The sequence below is a fragment of the Anticarsia gemmatalis genome, chromosome 3, assembly GCF_050436995.1.
Source record: "Anticarsia gemmatalis isolate Benzon Research Colony breed Stoneville strain chromosome 3, ilAntGemm2 primary, whole genome shotgun sequence".
In the NCBI taxonomy this organism is placed as follows: domain Eukaryota; kingdom Metazoa; phylum Arthropoda; class Insecta; order Lepidoptera; family Erebidae; genus Anticarsia; species Anticarsia gemmatalis.
Window position 1 is genome coordinate 14,313,412 of NC_134747.1, and position 19,487 is coordinate 14,332,898.

General features: G+C 34.0%; 1 protein-coding gene across 2 annotated transcripts in view; it reads left to right on the top strand.

Annotated features, from left to right (window-relative positions):
- Nucleotides 1-19,487, top strand: part of side-II (sidestep II transmembrane protein) — a 361,927-nt gene that overhangs the window by 67,139 nt on the left and 275,301 nt on the right. For both annotated transcript variants that reach the window (XM_076136708.1, XM_076136709.1), the window contains exon 2: nucleotides 15,562-15,718. In XM_076136708.1, the coding sequence (XP_075992823.1) occupies nucleotides 15,640-15,718 (79 nt within the window). In that variant the 5' untranslated portion in view covers nucleotides 15,562-15,639. The remainder of the gene's footprint in view (nucleotides 1-15,561; nucleotides 15,719-19,487) is intronic.

A 19,487-nucleotide genomic window follows, 5' to 3' on the forward strand; every position in this document is an offset into this window, starting at 1 on the left:
TTTTGAGAATACAGATTCATATCCGACCATACACCATAAATAGAATATAGAAATCAAAAGAGTAAAAGCAAAATTCGAATAATTAAAAGACGAACAAAATTGCACTTTACTTACCTTTTAAACGAGTGATGAACAGACTTCAACGCTCTGCAACATTTCGATCAACCGCCGCCATTAATCTAAGAGCCCCTCAAGAAACTATCATTAAACTTTTTAACTCTCGTTTTTTACTATAGAGTACTCTAGAAAATTGCGAAGAGAGCGTTGTAATAAATCCAATCAATATTTAATGTTACTCCATAGATTACTTGGGCGTGATTAAAATTGATGAATAAAGTTAGCAACCGTAAGTTTTTTGAGTGGCTAGTCGAGTCTTATTAAGTTATGTTTACGCTTACAATACAAGTCAGATGAGATATATTGAGCAATTATTTTGTAGTTTTAATTGAATCTTGAGGTAAATCAGAGTAGAAAATTAAACTCTAATGTGCTGATGCTACACGAGTACTTTCGTAGACATAACGCTTTTGAAATAAAAAAAAAATGATACCTACTATTATACTCGATTCGAGTCATACTATTAAAAAACCTGACAGGTAAGTTATATTTAATTTTTACACTACAATTATATTATCGTCGTATTTCGATAGAACAATATTTCCTAATAAGCATCACTTAAGTGTACCAAACATTACTACAGCTGTATAGTAATTTTAAGTACACTTCAGTGATGCTAAAATAAACTACGCAGTGCACAGTACTATACAGCAGTAATTTCTGATACAATGAAGTGCAATCTAATTGGGATAGTTAAACGTATACACAAATCAGTAACTAAAAAACAAAAACAAGACATCTATGAACAAAACAAAACAAATTCAGTTATAATTTCATAACGATCGTTTATAACGTTTATTACGATAGCAGTTTACATAATTGTCAGAAACATTAGTAAGTATTTGATAACAACAATTATTCAGTAAGTTGTCGCTTCCGAGTCCACGGGCCTGCGACGATAATTGTTAAAATTATACCATCAGTGAATTTTTATCGTGAAGGAGGGGTAATGTGGCTATTAAGTTAATTGCAGCTATATTTTGGAAGCTACAATGAATTATGTTTTGGTTTAGTTTAATTGTGATTGTGTGTGATATATGATAGGTGCAGTTTAGTGTTTGTTTTGATTGTATTTTGTTTTTAATAGTTTAGTAGTTTGTATGTAGTTTTGACTTATATTTTGGGAATTTGTTTAGAAGATTTCAACAAACCATTATGTTATCTGAAGAATCATTAATCAAAAAATAAAAAAAGGGTTTTATAGTGGGATTCAACGCTCGTATGTTGTTTAAAATATTTTATTTATTTCATCAAGTTGTACTCAATTCTACCAATTACATTTAATATTTTCCTCTTACTTTACATTCACAATTTATAATATAATATTATTATTAACTTGTATGTGATTTGAGAATACGAATGCTAATTAATGCAATAATTCTTAAGATACCACATCATTACGAACATTAAAATGTATTTATAAAACTATCTAAAAACAACCTGACCAAAAGTATCAACAAATTGACTTCAATTTCCTAAAACATATCATCAACCTGTAAGCCATTGATCACACTTACGGTCTACACGTGCGATCGTGCCGCCCCCTACTGCCCCACCCCCCATATAATAGTGACTTCACCCCCTACACCCCCTATACACCAATACTGAATAACAGCTAATAAACAGCGATGAACCACTGTATCACTCAGATTTATTTTGTTATTAACTTACGATCGTGATCGGAATATTGAGTATTTTCTTCTATTTTTTCAATGTAGTTTCCGATCTTAGAACTAGTCTCGAGTAGCCTTGTGTAGTGAAGAACTGGTAGCAATTTCCTTTACCCGGTATTATCGAGTAGTAACCGTTTGAGGAATAAACTACCTTAACAATGTAGTTAGTACAGAATACGCTAGAGTGATGATATTAGTGTTACAATCATGTTCACTAGCTATTCGATTGTTTGTAATGGCAAGAAATAGTCTGTCTACTTTTGTGTTGAACTGAAAATACTGGTGTCTTGTGTCGCAACAAATAAGCTTTGCCTTGTCACATATTTTACAAAAGTATAACGAGTCAGACATAACTTGTTCTATTTTTAGACCGCACGAGATTATTCCTTGAAGGAAATTAGTTACCCACGCGCAATGGTAACAGCGTAGTGACTGACCTAACTAATCTAGACACGCGGCAGCGTATTGAGCCAAGGTCAAAAAAAGGAGAATTGGCTCGCAGCACCATGTGTTTAATTAGCTATTACACCAGGGACGTCAATTTAAAGATAACTTCTCAATTTTTTTTCATGTAAAAATTTCTATAAAAGTTCATAGGCAAAGTTTGGGGTTTGTATGAAACGATTATGTAACAGTTTGTTAATGAATTTGATCGGGCAAAGTTTCTCGGCAAAGTTTTTCAATGCCTATATTTGGAAACATTTTTAATAGATGTTTTGGGGTTTGGATGGCTGTTGAAGATATTAAAAGTAATGTACCTAGTTTCGAACAGTTTTAGATTACAATCTTACTTGACTTTAACAAAATTGTAAGGACGGTAATGTTGCGAAGAACTTGTATAATTTTATCTTCAAAATTTTCAGATAGTGTTACGTAATTTTAAACATTTATGGAAGATAAAATAATTTTCATAGAATATTTGTTTCATTTTGCACAATTACCTGTTCCATATACTAGTTGCCCCGCGCGGTTTCACTCACGTATAGACTTTCTACTCAGAGCTTAATTTATGAAATCATCACATAATATAGAATTATAGATTTTGGATTTGTAATATTAGTATTGATAAAATTACAAATCTTTATAAAGCATTGAGGTGGTTATCTCTACAGATCTCTTTAAGACTACTTTACTACTTTAAGACTACATAATTACGGAACAGAAAATATCAAACGAATAAAATAACTCTAAAATAGATTAAATTAATAAGTCTATCTCATTCGCAGTCAATATCTACTTATTTCTAAAGGAATTAAATGAAGAAAATCCAGGATATCTTAACGGGAATTAGAAAATCCAAGTGGCTTTGACTAAGAGACGAGAATATTATAAAAACATCTACTTCAGTGAAACCAACTAATTATGCCAGTCACAGTTAATAACTACTTAGGTAATCAGATAGACGACGCTGTAATGTAATTTGAAACTAATGCCTTTAATATAAAGTCTATTTCAGTTCAGAGCTAATTTATTTTACTTGGCTCCTTATTAGTGGTGGAACACGTCATTTCAAATTTGATAGGTACAATAAATGATTTAGTCTTTTAGTTTTGTTTTCAAAGCCTTTTTAAGTTAATTGTTTGAAATTGCGGACGTATCCAAATCTGATTCCAGTTATTAAATTATCATTTGATGTTTGATTTTAATGTATTCTTTTTTGTTTTCGTTTTGTGTGTGTTGGAGTCTGAAAATAAATATTTAATTTTGTTTTGATTCCATTAAAACACGTTTGAATCTGGACAAATTATAATACAGGGTCATTACACTATAAAAGGTATAAAAATAATAAAAAGAAATATATTTTTAAAGATTACTTAATCACCCATAAACAAACGATACTTGCTTACGATAAAAAATCCAGGATACCTGCTTCAAACAAAAGCATCTAAATAAACAACTAAAACAATTAAAATAATAAACCGAACAATTCATTGCTCGCTACGAATAAAACAAAGAAACTGCAATGAAGCGAAAACACGCATTGTACGGCGCACTCTCCAATTTGCCTCTTTCATTGCTCGAGGGTACTAACGCCGATTGTTCCCGATTATTTCTACAACAATTTTATTGGCTCTCCATCTAGTATTGCAAGTGCTTTAATGGGAAATAGTTAAAGCTCTCGATGTTACTGGACGTATTCAAAGCCATTTCTGAGGGAATATGGAGCGTAGTACGAATACGCTGTGTCGTTCCATTTTGTATGTATTTGTTAATGCGTTTGGGTTGTTTTTGATGCTGTCAAATATATTATTATATGACATTCAACAGTACCTTAATTTACTTTCACACATAAGTACATTCATACATACAAAAACGGTCATTGGGCTTTTTAGGGCCCTAATGACACCATTGGGTACGGCTCAGAAGATCAAGATCAAGAAGAGAATCAGCTCAAATTTCTTTGTCTTTATTTATGCCGATACATCTTGTCATACATGACCGTCGATTACGAGTACTAAGCATTTAATAGATATTTTCGTGACTGCTAACAATGTTGTATTAAATATAAAAAAAATCAAGGATTTTTATTTATTTCGATAGTTTGTGTATATTTGACTTAAATGAATTTGTAATATATCACATTCAATTTTAAAACAATGTGTATTCGTGATGTTATTGTTACATTTATTTGTTTTTATTTTGTTATTCATAATACTCATGTTTCAATTGTTATAGAATTTACAAATTATAATCAGAGAGAGATTTTCCGTTTGCCATTGGATCATATTACAGGTTTGTTTTGTATAATATCTGTAACAAAAAATAACCATTATTTTAACTTAAAGTCTTTTTTGCAGTGCGTTCTTTCGTTGCTATAATACTAGAAAACATTTTTAGTAAAAATCAGTTCTTCTTATATACGCTAGGGGCGCTGATCAGTCTTTCGTATAAAATTCCTTGATAAGTTCTCATTTGTCGACAGATACACTTATTTTTGTCATTATTTGATATAGAATTAAAAAAAAAAACTCTATTTCATATAAAAGATGATACACAAATTGCATATTAAATACGTTTATTTAAATTTCATAAATCAATCAATATGTTAGTACCAACGCAATCCATTTAACTGAAATCCATTCGCAGATACAGCAAAGTGTACCAATTAACTATTGCCAGATAACATGTTCGTAGTGAAGCGCCCTCGTACTAATTGATATCAGCTATTCATTATCTAACAGATCTCGCAGCGCTGATACGTCACCGTTGTGACGTCACATCACTCAACTCAATTACTCATCTGTCAACATTGAAGTACTTGTCACTATGTACAGGGTGTATGTTTTATATTGCTCTTCATAGGTATCACAGCTTCATTGGTTCCTTATACGAATCAGTTTTGTCGTAAAAAAGAACAAAAATATGTTTTTTAAGTATATTGAAACCGTATACATGAACCGGCCAGCGTGGAAAACTGTATGCCTAGCCCAAAAGCTTGTTTCCGGAGATCATTGTCTATTAAAATAACAGTCGTTAAGCCACGTTTGACTTGTGGCTTGACCTTCGTGGCTTGAAAAACTTTGATACTAGGTTGATCACTAACGATATGAATGAATGAATTCATATTCTAACGGATCTCGCAGTGGTATCACGTCACCGTTGTGATATCACATCACTCAACTCAATTACTCATCTGTCAACATTGGAGCACTTGTCACTATGTTCAGTAGCATGATGTCGATAGTCGGTGCGGTTGAGTATCGAAAGTTTGACATTTAAAATGTACTGCGAAAATAGTTCCTACAATGCCCGCTAGCGGCGCTGATCAGATTTTTATACATTTCACGATAGCTAGCCGGTTGTCGGTGGACAATAGTTGTACAGAATCGAGCTACAGGGTGCTACTTTAAATATTGATTTTATCATAATAATATGTTTTATATTGCTCTTCACGTGAATTACAGCTTCATTGATCTGTTTATACGAATTGGTTTTGTTATGAAAGAAGAACAAAAATATTTTTTTAAGGTATGTCCATCGTGGCGGAGCTTGGCACAGGACAGACGGATTTGGAAGGAAAGAGGGGAGGCCTTTGCCCAGCAGTGGGACACATAAGGGGCTAATAAAAAAAAATAAAAAAAAGGTATGTAATGTATGAGAAACCGCCATTGGTTATAATAGTTGACTCAAGGCCTAATCTATACCTTGTTTTGGGAGAAGACTCTTGTCCAGAAATGGGACAGAAACCAGGTTCAGAAGGACTGTTTGAGTTCGTATACTTGTGAAAGGAAGCAAATATAAAATATAAGCTGCTACTTCCCTTCTCATAATAGCAAAATATTTATTTTATTATATTTAGAAACATTGTGAAAATAATGGTTAACATGTTTTTCTATTGTATCTATCGCGCGTAGGTGAGTAAAACATGGTGTTCGTTACATTTAAATGTTATACGTTGTTTTGATAAAAATATTTTTCAATATTATTACAATATATACGAGTAGTCTGTTAGTACCTACATTATTTAATACTACTATGATAAACTTCAATATCACGGAATTTGCGGGTCCATCGTGGCAGAAAATGGCGCAAGACAGACAGTTATGGAATGAAAGAGGGGAGGCTTTTGCCCAGCATTGGGAATAAAAGATATATAAATAAATTTACTATCACAAAATATTCAGTTAATGCAACACACTTTTCATATAAACTCATACAACACAATGTCTAAAATGCCTCTAAAACCGATTCCTTGTACAGTTTTAATCAAAATTTCAGTGGAATCTAAACACTGGTATTGGTTGGAGGCCTGATTTATACTGATTGGTCGGCGTAGTACACACTACCTCGTCTCAGCCATAAACGTCGCGTCCATTACGATAGTGTGTCCACATCGCAACATCCAGAGAACGCCTGACTGGATTATATTGATGAAAATACGAAATGCAAATTGGTACAGCCGTTTTGATGCAAAATTTTGAAGAAAAGATACATTTTTCTTGTTAGAATTTATAACAAATACGGATCTAACGAAGTAATAACACGATCATTTAGACGTCCTTGTTTGCTTGACTTTTCGGCATAAATAAACCTAGCCTTGGCCGAGAATAAACTTAAAAATAGTAGTCTATTGATATAATCTTAAAATTCAAGCAGTATAAGTTGATCGTATAATTAGTGTCCATTAAACTATTATCGCTAACAACCAACCTATTTCCTATCTGCGACTCTTTTCCCGCTTCTCTTAATTCACTTCTCAGTCCACAGTAGCTTGCTGCTATATTCAGACTAACAGAGTGAAATGACGCGTACACATCGTCTCAGCTCAAACCGTCGCGTCCATTACGATAGTGTGTCCACATCACTACGTCCACGGAACTCCTGCCTAGTTTATAGACGAAAAAATGCTGACCACCGCGCCTAGTCATGAGAGATACGAAAAATGGATGTGCCGTTTTTGTACCTCTATTTGTTACAGTTTGGGTAATGGTGTAAAAGATATTGTGCGCAGTTTTCACTGAACGTTTTTGGGTGTGCGACGTGTTTTTTTTAGCTGAATGGTCTGAATAGTTATCATTACTAGAGTACCTTATCGGTGGATGAGTTAGTATAGTTTTGGTATATCGATTAAAAAAATATAAATTTCAGGTTTTATAAAAAAAGGCTTTCAGAAACGAGTATCTTTTTAATTATAAAAATGTTATCGAACAGCATGCATTTATAATTTTACGCCTAATCCTTTTATAATGTCATTTAAGTGCATCATTTCGCTCTATAAATAAACTAACACACTAGAAGCTAATTTCCTAACTATAACTGATTCTTCCTTTCAAAAGAAAACCTTTACCCCAAACAGACCTAACTCATATATTCACCTCAAAATCCCATCGCTATTCCGGTATCATCATTCAATAATAAATGAACGTTTGTTGCACAACACTTCGCTGAGTGCGGCGAGTACACAGCGGACTCAGCGAACTCAGCGAACTCAGCGGACTCGAGTCACTGGTATCCGTGACGCGAGGCTTTAATTAAAGCGTGTGACGCGCACGTTACTGCCACTATCTCAGCTGCTAAATGATGCGGAGTCGTGGCTACGCTGACTGTGGAATAGTGATGGGGTGATGAGGTATCGATAGTTTTCTGTTGTGTAACTTTCTTATGTGTTATAGTCATGTAGAATGTTTTAATTGAATTTTGTACAAAATAATGTGTCTATCATCTTTCAAGATATTTTTTTTTCTGAGCTAGAAATGGTAATCACTTGAATAATATTTTTATACAACTTTTTTATGATTTTCCATTTTTATTATAGTGTCAATATCGTTATAATAAGTACAATAAATAAATAAAAATGGTGCTCATTTACTTCCTAGTAAAATATAAAAATCCAAACATGAATAGCTATTGTAAAAAAATAGAATCAGAAATAAACCGGCCTTATTTCGAATGTATTTAAACATTCATATTACTCTAGGCTGTTACATATTCCACTAGACTAAAAGGTAGCACTGATGTTCCGCAGTACTTTGTTTTACAAATGACAATAAGTTCGGCACATTAGAGACCACTATCTTAGCAAGTTAATGGCGTGTGCCGCCGCTCGGCCCCCACTATTTTCTACGTTTTACTCTTTCTACAGATTTTCGGGTACGTAAACTAGCCGCGAAACTGGGTTAATATCGACTTTAATAATATTTCAAGTGGTTTATCTTGTTGCTTTTACACCAGTGAGCAAAAAACGTATGTGTGTAGTGTATAGGTAGTTTTTGAAAAGGGTCTGTAAGGAAAAGTCGTAAAGTATTACGGCTAAAGACGTTTGTTACGAGGAAGCATATTTATCTTGTTGGATGGACATAGCGTTTGTACTTTTCAGCTTTTTTACGTCATGTGCAAATTGACGCATTATGTTATCCAAAACATTTTTCTTTATATTTACAATGTGATAATTTATTTATTATAATTTAAAATTTATTTGTTATCTTACTCCAACCCTTTGTTACATAATTTTTGAATAGAATTAACATCAATTATGTTAAGCTTTTGACTTTATTTTGAACTGTCATTTTAAATAACAGGCTTGAACTTAGTTCAAATGCAATATTTATACTTAATATAAATAAATATATTGATTATTACTGCCATATTTAGCTCGAAGACTAAATTTCAAATAACTTCTTTACAATCTAATCCTGCAGAAAACATTATCATCGACATATACCCATCACTAGTGCACCCAGCACCATCTCTCACCTCAGTACAGAACGCAAGCTCGGGACATAAACCCACGCACTGTTTGTTTGTACCACTATCTGTTACGTCACTTCTTTATGTACTAGCTGATCCTTGTGGGTGCACTCGCATGTCATTGGAATAAAATGATAGAGGAAGTCCAACGTTGGTTAAATAATACCTTCCTTTACGTTGCTCAGTCGGGTAATAAATGACTAAATAAAATTTTAGTTCCACGATAAAAAAATATCAAGTCCGATTAATGGTTTAGCAGTTGAAGCGTTACAAACACAGACAGACACAAATACTTCTATTGTTTTTTAAGAAATAAATTCTCTTATTTATATTATAAGTGTGGAATAAAAAATAAATAACAAGGCTTTACAAGAACTAAAAAATAAAAAACTAAAACTGTTTTCATATTGTTGGTTTTGTTTTGTTGAATGTGCTTTTTTTAAAGTAATGTCTATTATACTTTATCACTGGAACTAAAAACTAAAATTTAAGAAAAGTTTCTGTGGATTTTTTGTAGCTGTGAAAAAAAGACAGACATTGTTAACTGTTGTGTGATTTTGAATAGCAGTGGTAATTGTTTGCTCTTATATTTTTTATGTACATAACTCAAATTATATTAATGTTCAAAGTAATCTCTCAAATTTTAGGTTTTAAAGTTATCTTATAATAATAATTTACAAAATCTATACCCGTGACTTAAAAAGTAAAAAGTATCGTATGTTTTCATCAATTTCATCGAAATTGATGAAAACATGCACATACATAATTACGTACATATCCATGTTTACCAACTTTCACATTAATAAAATAGTAGGATAAAACTTAAGCAGCCCTTAAAAATCCATTATACTTTAGGCACCAAAAACAAAACACTAACGACATATCTAATTACTCACACCGATTTTCTCCAAAAAATAAATTCACATCCATTTTTTAATTTGAGCTTTGAACACCAAAAGTTATTTTGGTCGGCACGTGCGTACCGTTAACCCTGTGCCCGTATACCCCGTATTAATACACGAACGTACACCTAATATTTACAAGGTTATACGCTGGGTACTCACTAGCGAGATGTAAGTGTCAAAGCTGTGCGATAATATATGTGATCATAGACTGGAGATATCGCGCGACTTGTGTCCGTAGCATCTTTAGACTACGATGACTACGAAGCGTAGCACGCGTAGCGCTTTGAGCTACGTTGCTGACGACACATTTGTCCTTTAGTCCATGCTTGGTTTTAAATCATTAGATCGAAGAAAAATCTTATTATTATAAAGTAAGCTCGTGTGTGATTGTGTGAGTACTTGATCAAGACGTGAGTTTTACTCTAAACTATGTCTCAATCGAGTAAAATTCTTTACAATGGACGTTAAAGGCGGCCATACTTCAAAATTTTCTCGTGTTAGAGTAACACTATCGTGCAACACCGTATTTTTTGTTCACAATAGTTACAGGTATGTTACGGTTTGCTTGTGAGTACTCGGCGTTATATTTACAAGGTTACGCAACATTATACGGCTCAAAACACTCTTATTCGAACTCGTATAAACTGGAGCATAAATCCTGCTTTTGTTTTCGAAAGTACCAAAGGTACTAAATGTACGTAAGGTACTACTTTTGGTAGTGCTAAGGTTTTTCCTCACTATACTGTATGAGAATGTATTGCCAACGTTTTCTAGTTGCAACATCTTCGAGTATAACATGCGTGATATCATGACGCCAACCAATTACATGGCTCACATACAAAAAAACACAATTTTGTCCGGAATAAGTCTCAACGCATGGTCACAGATTTCCTTTGGGTAATATTAATCAGGTGACGGTGTGACCATGATTCGTAATGAGAGGGACAGTCTCATTTCTGTGCTTATTGAACCGTGTGTATTGTGACATATGTACTGTGTTGGGTCTGAGGTGAATGACCTAGTGCTGACCTAATTATTTTGCGGGTAGTTAAAGATTGCTACTGTATTGAAAAATGGAAATGTGAAAGTGCATTTGTCTTCGAGGCAATATGTGTATTTATTGTTTTGAGAAGTGGAGAAAGCTTTCGTCACCACGACAATATTTTCAAGCAATTTTCAGAAATATGGCCGTGAGTTTCTTGCTAGCTCTACCTTCCTTTCCGAGCCAGTGGTCAATTTCAGTACTTGTAACGACTGCCATAAGTGATATCATAAATGCACAGATTAGCTATTAAATTCTGTCAATTTTTTTTATGTGTAACAAATTTAATGTATTTTTTTAGATAGTAATTGGAACGATTTAAGTTTCACATTCTTAACCTCTTTTCAACACAAATAAAGACCAGATAGACTATTTGCAAAATATTTCATAGAACTAGTAAAAACCAGCTCCCACGCTAGGAATAATCTGTGTCACTGGGGACTTTACAAACATACAAATAACGAACTCAAAGTTCACGCGGGCTCTACATAACAAGCTTATGCGACCTAGAAATAGTTTTTGTGGGTCAATTCAACAAATATATTTATCGTAAAAAGTCTAGAATTGACAAAGCTCTAAGTTTGTTAGATTTTTTACTATACGAGAGAAAAGTAAAGTCTTTTTATGTCATCATTTCTGTAGTAGTCAAAGGAATATTTAGCGTCGTAAGAATACTTTTCTTTAAAATGGATTTACGTTAAATTATTATTGATGTTTGCTAAGTATATTACCAAAATATAACATTGTAGTGATTTTCAATGGCCAATGTTCTGCAAATATCTCTACTGAAATTTAAAACCCATATTGATGGCGAGTCAATCTGAGCAGGACAGATTTTTGCTTTCTCGGAAATAAAATTTAAAAAATCGTGATATTATCATTTCCATTTCTTGTAAAATAATCTCACCTTTTGAATACGGACATATGACATTATGAAATTGAAACCAGAAGTATATAATTAAAACCCAATCTAACTCCGCGCTCAACATTCGATTAGTACTAAAACTCAAGTAGTTACCTCACTCTCATATTCAAAGTTTATAACCATTTCATTGAACAGACTTCACCATCTTTACTTAAGCAGATTTACCTATCTGTTTACACATCTAAGTAAAAGTAATATCTAGATTGTAATTAAATAGGTACATTATTTTTCAAAAAGTACGTAATACCTACCTACTACTTGCAGTCACGTAGAATAGAGAAACAGGTGTTTGTAGAAGGGATTGTCTAAACTAGTGTTGAATAGTCTATGTCTACCCCATCGTTAAATAAAAAAGCGTGATTTTATACATGTATGTGTATATGATTACTATACTGAAAAAATATTTCCGGGGGCAATATTGCCGGCAAAAGAGAGTCTAATATTACTCAAGGCCAACCCCATTATATAATTTGAAACCCTTTAAAATATCGTTGTAAATAACGTATCAAGTTGACTAGCACATCCCTTAACATAATAAAAACACCCTGTTTTAATGATCACAGATAACGAGAGTCACAAAAAATGTAATAACTTTAAGGACCTCCGTACAGCGCCATCTATACGCAAAGATGAGGAAACTGCTGGCGATGTCATAAAATTTGAACGAAAAGGTGCTACCTTATTGAGGAGGAGAAATAAATTTTGTAGTAAATCATAGTAATATTATCTCTGGCCAATTTGAATCGGGAGTATTAGGTTCATTTTTAAAAAAGTTATGTTCAACTACTGAATACGCCTGGTATTCTGTTTTTTTCCCCTGAACAGTGGTCACCTGAACTGTGGTCGTGATTTTGAAGTCATTTTCTTCGATATACCATATAAATAGACTATTACTTCACCTACCTCGGATTGTCGAGGCTCCCAAAATTACAAGAAAATGCGAACAAATTGACCATAACTGTAACAAATTATTTAAAAAAAAACATACAGTAACAGTATTGATCAAATAATAAAAAAAAAATATTCGGCCGCCGTATAAAACAAAGCCACGATTAAATTCCTTTGCTTTCAAACATCGTATAAATTCCGGAAAGCAACATGCTATCTATAACCTAGAAACACCACAATAATTAATAACAACAGTTGATGTATACGAGTGTATCTTTTGACAGAATAACTGGTGGATAGCAGAATACGTTTTATATTCCAAGTTCTGTATGATGGATAGGCTTCAACGCTAACCTTCTCTACACTTTTAGGTTTAAGTTTTTCTTTGTAGCTGAAATTAGTATATTTTTCTTTTGACGACTTGACTTATGATGCAAAGGGCAAGTTCTCTAATATCTCCGAAATAACGATCATTTAACGAAATAGGAAAATAAATTAAAAGAAAAAAGTTAATTGCTTAAGATTTTCAAAAATATCAAGCAAATATTATTTGCAACTTGTGGCCACAAACAAGGTTTAATGAAGCTATAAAGCATACAGAGATGTAGAAAGTCGCATTATATTATATTATGTATGTATAATCGCCAATTCGTAGCCACAAAACATAACACGGCTTTCAGCCCGACTTTTATAGCCGAGTAAACTTAGCCTTTTATTTCAGTCCCAATAACCCCCGTACCAAAAGCTCAATCACCAATCATCGATATAATCGAAAACGTTATCCATTGCTGGCCGCGCACGGCGCATGTTTATGCCTCAACCTACTAAACCTTCGCAGTAAATCGAGGTGGGTTTAAACTGTCGTTATAATTTACGACGTGCGATGTCCCGGTGGTACAATTTATTCATGAAGGTAATAAAATCTGTCGGTGTCCACGTTACACTTCAGGTTAATTTCTTTTTGAATTTCTGTTGAACTTGACGGTTTTATCTCGTGTGAAGTTCACTTGTTTTATGTTGCTATTTGCTTTTAAAAGCAATTTACAAAAGGTTTAATAAATGTCTTATTGTGTTTGTAAGTAAATTTAAAGGAAATTTTGTGCTTTTTTAAACAGGATCAGCGCCAAATTACTTTTCTGTACCATTACACCGTAATTGATCGATTTGGCTCATAGCTTGCGTCATGAACATAGCTGTGATACCAAAAACTAGTTTATTAACTTCGTCAAACGCTAAACTATCGAATTTAGTATAAATTAGCAAGTTTATAATAAAAATGACTAGATCGTTACAAAATTGATATAAAAAGGAAACTATAAAAATCACAAAGTGGGCAGCAGAATAAAAAAGTAAGTACAAAACTAAGTTAACAAGTTGAGTGACAAAAAAATGCTCTTATAACGGCCATTAGTTTCACTTAATTTACTTAAGATCAGTGTCAAGAAGTTATCAGCTCTCAAAGGCTAACTCGGAACAAACTTAAACTAAATTTCACTTTTAACTTACTCACTTAAAACTTCAACTTAAAGTTAATAAACGTTAGCATCATCCGAGAGTCGAACTTTGTATTTTCTATTTCAATTAAAATGTCCATTTTTTATGCCAAATTGAATATAAATGTTGATTTTGAGTTACTTTCGAAGGTTTTAGCATATTCAGGTTCTAAGTTATAATTTGGGTTTTGCTGAATTTTAATGGTTTATATTAATATGAGTGGGGTGAAATTGATTTCAAAACTTATTTATATGGCAGACGAGGCGTGTAAAACGTGAGGGTATTTATTTAAAACTTTTATGAGTCTGAAGAATTTTCCATTAACATTATAGGTAAAGTATGATTAAATTATTAGGGTATATTCTTCTAAATATAAATAATAACGTTTGCAAATTAAGATTAAAACGTACCAATTATTTTAATCAGATCCTTCCTTTTTCAACAACACGAGCTATAAACTTAATAAGTTGCCAATTAAATGTGAACTTCCACTACTTACTCTGTTGCATTTTTGTTTTGTAATACGTTTGTGATACCTACTTATAGTATATATTTATTGTATGATTAAGATTGCTGCCACTCTTCTATTAATGACTAGTAACGCGATTCTTAAGCGCGATTCTGTGCAGACAGCTATCGAGTATCGTCTTCCGACTAGCTATCGAGAAATCTTGCAAGAACTATGTACTAGCTGGAGCGCACTTAGAGCCACTTCGTAATTCGAATTTCGAAATAAAATATGTTTTCTATATTTAATTAAAAAAAAATATTAAAGTAATCCATTTTAAATATTTAAAGAAGACGAGTATAGGGTATCGTTTCCATTGCCTGCTTCAACGAAAGCAAAATAGAAGAAGAACGCTGTTTATTTTTTTGTTTAATCTTCCGTTGAACAACAGTAAAATTACGATATTTTGTATTATTGATGTATTTTTATTTTTACTTATACGACTGTAAGTCATATTCGTACAAATAATGATTTATACATATATAATGTTACACACATGTTTATACTATATGATATAATATTTAAAATCAGTTCTACCTAATTATTGCCCATAAAATTTAATTTAGAGAACAAATTTTCATTTTTTTCTTTTTTTGGCTCACGTTAAATGTCAATTTTTCTATACTCGATAGCTCGCGATTCTCTGCCGGATTTCTACCGGTTTTCTAACGATAGCAATGTATGGTACTCGATAGCGTGACCTTAGCATCGAGTGTGCAGAATCGAGCTATAGGTATACGATTCGTTTAAATATAAATCATATTAGATAATCCCGATGACATTCCTTATCACCCGATGACATAAACGTTTCGTTTCCACAGTATCGAGGCATGCACGTCAGGGCACGCACAGCGGCGCGTGCGGCCCGCTCCCCGCGCACGTGACGTTACACGAACAACATGGCGCCGCACGTCGCGCTCTTCCTCGTGCTCTGCCTCGTCCACTGTGACACCAAGACCGTATTGCAAGACAAACTTGGTAAGTAGAAAGATCATTTAATGAATGAATGTGGAAACATTGAAGAAACATAGACTGGTTCAATATTGGAGCACTGGTTCAATATTGTCAATGTTCTAGATTTTGACAAAATGTGAATTATGAACAGAGTTTGAAAGTGACTTATGAACCTTATAATAGTAAAAAAATTGCTGATGGCAGGTTGCTCGTCAAGGTTTATTCAACGAACTCTTCTATTCCGTTTTTCTTATCTTATTTTATCGGTTCTATAAAAATTTTACCTTATTTTTTACCCAATTATACACCAAATGCTTCTTTTATTCATCAGCTACATTATAACTATGGTGATTCAGTAAAACTATGCCGCGGACAGTGTTGTAAAATGTTCAAGATCTTATTCTGTCGTATATTATTCAAAACACAACATACAAAATAACCCGACCACCATTAATCATCTCAGAACATTTCTAGGATGCACTTATTTTTACAACAAAACGTCAGGTAAGAGTAATCTTTTTACATAAAATTCTACTAAACATTCATACTGTAGGAGTCGCCGTCGGTGCACATTTGCCTTCACGGTAATGCACCCCGAATGCACCCAGAATGGGACCGGAATGAAACTGGTCCGGGACACTCTCAATAACATTAGAACAAGCTAATTTATACCGAGAGGTACTGTAAAGGTTGTAGCACACACAATATGGAAACTAACAGCATTTAAATTCTCGTATTATATAGATAAATGGTCAATACTCCTTTGCGTTTTTGGAAAGGACAATTTGTTTAAATAATTCAGTATGTCAATTAATATTGTATGCAAAGGCAATGATTCTATGAGCACCAAACGAAGGAAATCACACTGATGTTCGCGTTCGTTGCAGATAGTATTTTTATCCATTATGTGACTCGATATTGCCTACATGTTGCTAAAAGTGTCATGTGTGCTACGACCCCGTTGACATTATTTTGTTCCACTGGGAAAGAGTGCTCTGAAAACTTATGCTTCAGTGGGTTTCTGCTTATTAAGGAATGTTTATAAAATGTTACTCTACAATTTTATATTATTCTTAATTCTTGTTTGGTGGATACATTTAAGGAGAATTCAACTAAGTAATTCTACTTATACTATGTGCCAATATATGGTTTCCAGTTGTTTAGTATTTTGTGGGCGTGTAGAAAAATAATACCACAGCAATATTATAAAACTGATTTTCCAAGATCTAGTATTTTGCTCGTTCATTATTTGTTAAACTTGTTATAAGCGTATTATTTTCACATCCTGTCATAACAACTTATTAATTGCTCGTAATTTCACGAGACTTTTATTGTTAATACTGTCATATTAAACTTTGACCCTTAATTCATTACGAGAACGACTTTTTTACAAGTTCCGAACATCTATAAACAGAGTTTGATCATTTGACTGTCGTATCTAATAATAAAAAGTTGGTTGATTCTCAGTAAAAGCGTTTAAAAGCCATAAAAAGGCGGTTTCTCGCCGGAGTCGGTTCCGAGCGAACGATCAAAGCGCCTCGCCACTACGAGTGGCGTAGTGTGCTGTACATACATACATACATACAATACGTACGCCTCCATTGTATCATGCATGTTGTGGGGGAACAGCGAAATGGGCTCACTGTGATATTGTGATTAGATTTTTTTTTAACTGTGTGATGTTTGTAGTCAATTCCAAGCTTGCTGCACTTTTAGATGTTTCAACTGTCAGTTAAAAAGTTTTATGTTCGCTTTATTAACGGTGCAAAGTGTAAACTTTCTATGATAGCTATCTCATATATCCTTTTTGACACCAAAAAGTAGTGTGGATAAAAAAAAAAAAGTTTTCATAGTTTCGTCATGAGCACGACATTACTTAGATGATAATGCAATGTGGTATTGATAGCTCACGTTCAAATAATGCCTTTCAAATCACATCCCAACCCAAACTCAATTTACATGGCGGGAATGTTGACCTGATTCCCACAAATGACCAAAAAATAGTGAGGCAAACAACCCTATCGCCATATATTTCCGCGGCAATGGCAAACACCAAAAAAGTTCGTCCAAATATATTTCGAATGCGTAGAGTAGTTGACGTTCCGGGCACGTCCCGGGCACGTTCCGCGCTCTTATGGGGATAACGCGTGATCATGGAGCATATCATGCGCGGATGCAATTTGCCAGCTTTTTTGCCCTTTCCCTGATATTTGGGCGAGGCGCCGACTTTGCCATTCCCCCGCGACTTAAGCAATAGTTGTTTAGATTCGGGACATGTCGACGTCACAGTCCTCGGGCCCGGTGCCCCGTGATAGATTACTCGCGTCCATTAAGATGTTACACATTATACCTACGCACCCGACCCCCCACATAACGTTTTTTGCTGATAGGATTCACTGGAATTACTCCAGCTTTATGGGATTACAAAGGCAACGAGAATTAAGGTCGGCTTGATGTATTGTCATTGATTTCGCCCAAGTTTGGTGGTCTCTAAGTTATTTGCAAGCTTCGATAGAAGTAAAAGGTTTGTAGACCCTTTTTATCGGATTGTTCGTTTGTCTAATAGGTATTATATCTAAAAGTATCTGAGCGTAGAGCCAGCCTAGGTTTTATCTTTTCCCAGAAAAGCGAACACAAATTGGATTCGATACTTAGAAGCTAGCCATTTTTCCATCATTTCACAGATAAACGAACGAATGAACTGGCTTTAATTTTTCGCTTCAAAGGAAAATCTGATATCGAAACACAAAAAAAACACAACGAAGGCTACAAATAAATTGTTAGAGCTTGAGCACAAATACAAATGTTGACTAATTTCCTAGAACATCCAGCCATTTCTTAAGCTTAGTTCAAGTAATAGCGTTGTCATTTTTCTCGAGTGAAGCAGAGCAACAAATCTAGTCTGATAAATTAATTGTTGAAAGAACACCGGGTGGGCAATTCCGAGGGTATTATGGGTCCTGGTGGGGCTTTAAACGAGGACATGGCAGATGGCGACTTCGTGCCATAAAGAACACGGAGCGCGAGGAAAAAATTTGAAAACTTGAAATACGGAATCGGGAATGTTCGCTTTTTATTGCATCGAAATGCGTTTGCGGCAATAATCTGATCGTTTTACGAGCACCGCTATGTTCTAAAATTTGCAATTGTATTCTGTACCACCGCTCATTTTGCAATAAAAAGTGAATTTATTACTTTACAAGCGTCGAGGCATTAACGTCTGATATTATTACGGGCTCTAGGTTATTTCGCGTTGAATAAATCAACGAATTTTTAACTCCCGGCATGTGAAATATTGACTGAGTTTTTTCATTGCGTTGCGGAGTTACCTTTGGGATCAGCAGAGCTGTGAAGGTCACTGACTTTTGAGTTTTATTATTAAATATTATGTTGCGTTGTAGCGTCACGAATTTATGCTGCAGTATTAATAAATTGACGCGTAAAATATTATATGCGCAGTAGCTCAATGGCCAGCCAGATGTCGAAAAGTTTGGCAAAGAATTCTGATCGCCTCTAGCAGGGTCCGTAAGAACTGTTGTGGCAGTACGTTTAAAATGTCAAAATTTCGATAATAAACAGTACTGACTGTAGAGAATTCCGTTTCAGATCCTACGCTACTCTTGATACTAAAGTGACGTTTAAAATAAAATAACCCATTGCATTCCTTTTCTCTGAACAAGAATTTTGCTTGCCATCTAGCTGAAAGAAAAACCAATGGTCAGTTGATAAAACCCTTGGACTCCTGAGAACGTAGATGAGCTCAGGGTTATCCCGTCTCTCAATGTGGAAGTGA